At 33.9% G+C, this 4,388-nt stretch overlaps 2 protein-coding genes and 2 long non-coding RNA genes across 4 annotated transcripts in view; all 4 read left to right on the top strand.

The window, feature by feature from the left end:
• Window positions 1–307, top strand: part of LOC105313467 (calmodulin-binding receptor-like cytoplasmic kinase 2) — a 2,815-nt gene extending 2,508 nt beyond the window's left edge. The window contains exon 2 of the mRNA XM_011406924.2: window positions 6–307. Within this exon, the coding sequence (XP_011405226.1) occupies window positions 6–232 (227 nt within the window). The 3' untranslated portion in view covers window positions 233–307. The remainder of the gene's footprint in view (window positions 1–5) is intronic.
• A 166-nt stretch (window positions 308–473) lies between these two features.
• Window positions 474–874, top strand: LOC109583536 (uncharacterized). Its single transcript, XR_002185568.1, has 2 exons — window positions 474–564; window positions 626–874. It is a non-coding gene; the product is annotated as an uncharacterized LOC109583536 (long non-coding RNA).
• A 236-nt stretch (window positions 875–1,110) lies between these two features.
• On the top strand, window positions 1,111–3,062 carry LOC109583537 (uncharacterized). Its single transcript, XR_002185569.1, has 6 exons — window positions 1,111–1,164; window positions 1,259–1,556; window positions 1,598–1,830; window positions 2,178–2,338; window positions 2,475–2,648; window positions 2,950–3,062. It is a non-coding gene; the product is annotated as an uncharacterized LOC109583537 (long non-coding RNA).
• Window positions 3,063–3,535: 473 nt separating this feature from the next.
• The window catches only part of LOC109583531 (trichohyalin-like), a 1,413-nt gene continuing 560 nt past the window's right edge, over window positions 3,536–4,388 (top strand). Inside the window, exons 1-2 of the mRNA XM_019998921.1 lie at window positions 3,536–3,585; window positions 3,783–4,388. Coding sequence (XP_019854480.1) covers window positions 3,536–3,585; window positions 3,783–4,388 — 656 coding nt within the window. The remainder of the gene's footprint in view (window positions 3,586–3,782) is intronic.

The following is a 4,388-nucleotide window of genomic DNA, read 5'->3' as shown; positions in this document are numbered from 1 at the left end:
AGCAGGGAATCCAAGGGAACATTCTCCTGCAATGGATGTCTTCAGTTATGGTGTCCTCCTTATAGAGATGGTCGTTTGCCAGTTTCCAGACGTAGGAAAGAGAGTGGCTCAGATTAAAGCTATCAAGAGGCCGACATTGAAGAATCTCATTGAACGTTGTCTGATAGAGATCTACAAAGATCGTCCAACAATGTCTGACATTATAAAAGAAATAAAAGAAAAACTTGAGTGAAGTAGTGAATTAGTTTTGCACTAATTAATTATTAGTTTAATTTAGTTTTGTGTGATATTTTGACTACTCTATTGTGTTTTGTATTTTTTGAAAATTAAAAAAAAATTTTTAAAAAGATCTTCATCAAAATTCAATATCGTGCACACCTTGAGCAGCTAACGCCCACACAATTAAGTTACACCTTGAGCTAATGCCCACACAACTTGAGCTAAAACTCGTCATACAAGACAAAGAGAGGCAACAAGAGTAGGTTATTATCAGGTTTCAATGTTGATATGTTAACTAAAGCAGTAGCTCTATCATCAAGACAAAGACAAAAGCTACTAAGACAAGTAGAGCATACTAATAATAACTAATAATACTCTATTACTATATTCCTCAATACATGTACAGTTTAAATGCACTCCAGCTGTGTCCTGTCTCCACAGTTTCTGTGATAAAGGAGCATGGGCTGATCCTGCTCTTCGTCCAATGCTTGAGTATTGTGGATACAGACTGCTTAATGGTCACATACAGTTATACAGAGGAACCAATGATAGGAATGTAATGGGTAGAGATGTGATCAGGTCTACCACAATGGCTGTACTTGCTGTTGATATTATACTACATAAAGACACTGAAGGAACAATATTATAATAATAACAATAACAACAATAACAACAATAACAAGGAATTAATTGTTAATTTACATGCATGCATCATAACTATAGAATACAGTTAATTAATGCATGTACATAATTACATGTACAGTATTATAATTCATTCATTCTATCATTGACTTGAAATTGAAGTAATAATAACTGTAACAGTTGTAGTGTTGTACATTCACTTGAAGAATTAATTTTTTGCACATTGATAATGATGACGTAACAAATTTTTGTGACGTCATAGAAGGACGTTACCTCCAAACAAAATGGCAGCCAAAGCACCAGGTCAGTATTTTGTTTATACTTGATTATGAGTTTGACTCGTGTGTTGTTACTATTAGTGTATCATTCAGTTACTGTTACCTCTTGTTATCTATAGACTATCAACCAGTGGTGAGGAGAGATCACTCCACTGTACGGGTAGGAGACTACCTGTACATGTGGGGTGGGAGGCAGTGGCCTGATCTCCCTGAAGTACATAATAATGAAAAGAAGAAATCAATGTGTTCTGTGATGGAGGTGTGTCACCTAAGGACTGGTAGGTGGGAGCAGAAACCTACCACTGGTAACCCTCCACTGGGTGTAATGAACTATGCAGCCGCTGCCATTGGAAGGGAAATATTTTATTTTGGAGGCTATTGTGGTCATGATGACTGTTGTCATAATAGTTTATACAGGTAAGCATGATAGTTACTGATAAATATTATTATTTATATAGTTTTAATTAATGTTAATACCTTCAATTGGAAGGAACTCTCTCCTACTACATCTCATCATGGTCCTATGATGAAGTGGTACTGTGACATGATAGCAATAAAAGTGAACGGTGAGGACTATCTTGTAGTAATTGGAGGATTTGGACCATCTTTTAATAATACCCCACCACAACCTGGTGCCCAGTACAGTGGTAATATACGACTAACGAGATCCATTTCTATAAACTCTCAACAGGTCAGAGCACATACAGTTTATATTAATATAATGAAGTATTATTATTTGGTGGTTCTCCACTCAGACTGGTTGCATTGAGAATTGCTTCCTTGTTTGTTCATGGTTTTGACTCCTAATTATTATTATTTTTTTTTATTCAAATTATTATTATTATTAAAAGTATTGTCAATGTTTGCATTCTTTATTATTATTATTATTATTATTATTATTAATATTATTGTCAATATTATTATTATAGTAGAACTCTCATCACCTACTTATTTGATAATATAATCAAAGAAATATCAACTAGTTTGCTCTACCCAATGCATTCCATTCACACTAATTATTATTATTGATATTTTTAGGACAATGGATATCACCGACTGTCACTGGAGACAGACCACCTCCTATTGAACAATTCACTTTAACATCAATTAATAATTCCAGTGCTATATTATTTGGAGGTTGCACTGCTAATGGACTCAGTAACAATGTATATATTCTTAATTTTACTGATACATCAGTGGTGAGTGTATTATTAATATAATTACATTAATTATTAATTAATAATGTATTGTATGTGTGTATTATTATTCATAACACTGAGTGTGTGGGTGTGGTTTATGATCATTAAATTATTATTATTATTATTATTATTTTAGAATTGTTCAAAGTTATCCACTCCTAGACGATTAGTACAATGGCCTAAGGAAAGATGGGGTCATTCCAGCGTATTGATTAACACTAGCTCAGGACCACACCTACTAGTGGTGGGTGGATTTATTACTTCTGATATTTGGATATTTAATATTAACAATAAATCATGGAAGGAACTGGTAAGTATATTATAATATATTAACAATACATCATAACTGGTTATTATTATGTACTAGTAATCAAGTATTGTACTTATGTATGTTATACTGTATAATGTAAATAATTAATAATTACTGAAAGAATGGTTTACATTAATAATACAACACTATATTGGTTTAGGGTGTGGCTTATAGTTTGTGGGTGTGGTTTGTAGATAATACACAGTACAGTATTAAGGAATAGAATCTTTTTTATTCAAAATAATACACAAGAAAATTACTAATAGCATTAATTCTTTCACAAAATAATTTTTTTTGATAGAAAAAGGTACTAGACATTGTCACTGATAGATGCCGTCATTCTCTCTCAGTTTGGAGTGTGACTCCAACCACTAACTGGATAATTGTGTTTGGAGGAAGCACGTCATACAAAGATACAGCAGTTATTGAACTCAGTGAGTACATGTAAATACAAATGTATTGAATATACACAATTTGTAAATATGGAATATAATAATTATAAACTAACAGTATATCATGGGGCACCTTTTTTCAAGGGCTGTAAATTTCGTTGATTTTGCAATTTTTTTTAATTCACAAAAATTACTTCCGCAAAAATTAAATTAAATATGGTACAAGATGGCAGATGGCATAAATTTGCAAAAATTAAAACTGCAAAATCTATAGCCCTAAAAAAGGTGTCCTATGGTACATGTATATAGCCTTTATTTTTTATTACAATGTAAGTTACATACCGTATACAGCATATATTTCGCGGGGATTAATTTTTGCGATTTTCGCGTTTTGGAAAATTTCGCGAAATTAAAATTCACAAAATAGCGTCCTGATTCTATTGTAGGTGTGGTAATTACATTAAATTGTGGAATTTTTTATTCGTGAATAGAAAAATGCAGTCAAATCGCGAAATTTTATACCCGCGAAATATATACCGTATACGGTAATACAATAGTATTTGATATTATTATTATACATGTACATGTACTTGTCATTAATTCAACTATTGTGTTACTGTATAGGATATACTAGTAATAATGATTGGTCTACTAGTATAATACCTCTGGACCAGTATCAAGAGAAACTACAAGAAAGGAGAAGAGAATGGGAAGCATCTCAACCTGTTCAACCTGAGGATAGAAGAGAAATAGACCATCTGACACGTGTACTACAAGAAAGGGAAAGGGAACTACAGGAGGAGAGAAGAGAAAAGGAACAAGTTAGAAACAGACTACAGCAACAACTTCAAGGAAGAGAACAACAACTTCAACAAGCACAGCAACAAGGACAAGAAAGAGAGAGGGAAATTCGACAAGCCAGAGAACGAGAGCAGGATATACAGAGGCAACTTAGGGAATCTCAAGAAAGAGAGCGACAGCTTCAAAGGCAAGTAGAAGGTAACCAGCAAAGAGAACAGGATCTTCAACGACAGCTTCAAGAAAAGGAGAGGGAATCAGAGCTACAAATTCAACAGGCCAGGGAGCGAGAACAGGATTTTCAGAGGCAGCTTGAACAAGCACAGCATCAACTTGAGTCAAGAGAGAGAGAATCTCAAGAAAGAGAGCAACAGCTTCAAAGGCAAGTAGAAGGTGGCCAGCAAAGAGAACAGGATCTTCAACGACAGCTTCAAGAAAGAGAGCAACAGCTTGAGGAAAGAGAGAGAGAGTTCCAAGAAAGAGAGAGACAACTTGAAGAGCAGATACAAGTGGCAAAGTCTTCCTGGGTAGTGAATAGAGAAGAGATTAC

This window comes from Amphimedon queenslandica, unplaced genomic scaffold (genome assembly GCF_000090795.2).
Source record: "Amphimedon queenslandica unplaced genomic scaffold, v1.1 AMPQUscaffold_13299, whole genome shotgun sequence".
In the NCBI taxonomy this organism is placed as follows: Eukaryota; Metazoa; Porifera; class Demospongiae; order Haplosclerida; family Niphatidae; genus Amphimedon; species Amphimedon queenslandica.
The sequence above is the reverse complement of the archived record's forward strand: the minus strand, read 5'-3'. Positions and strand labels throughout refer to the sequence as shown.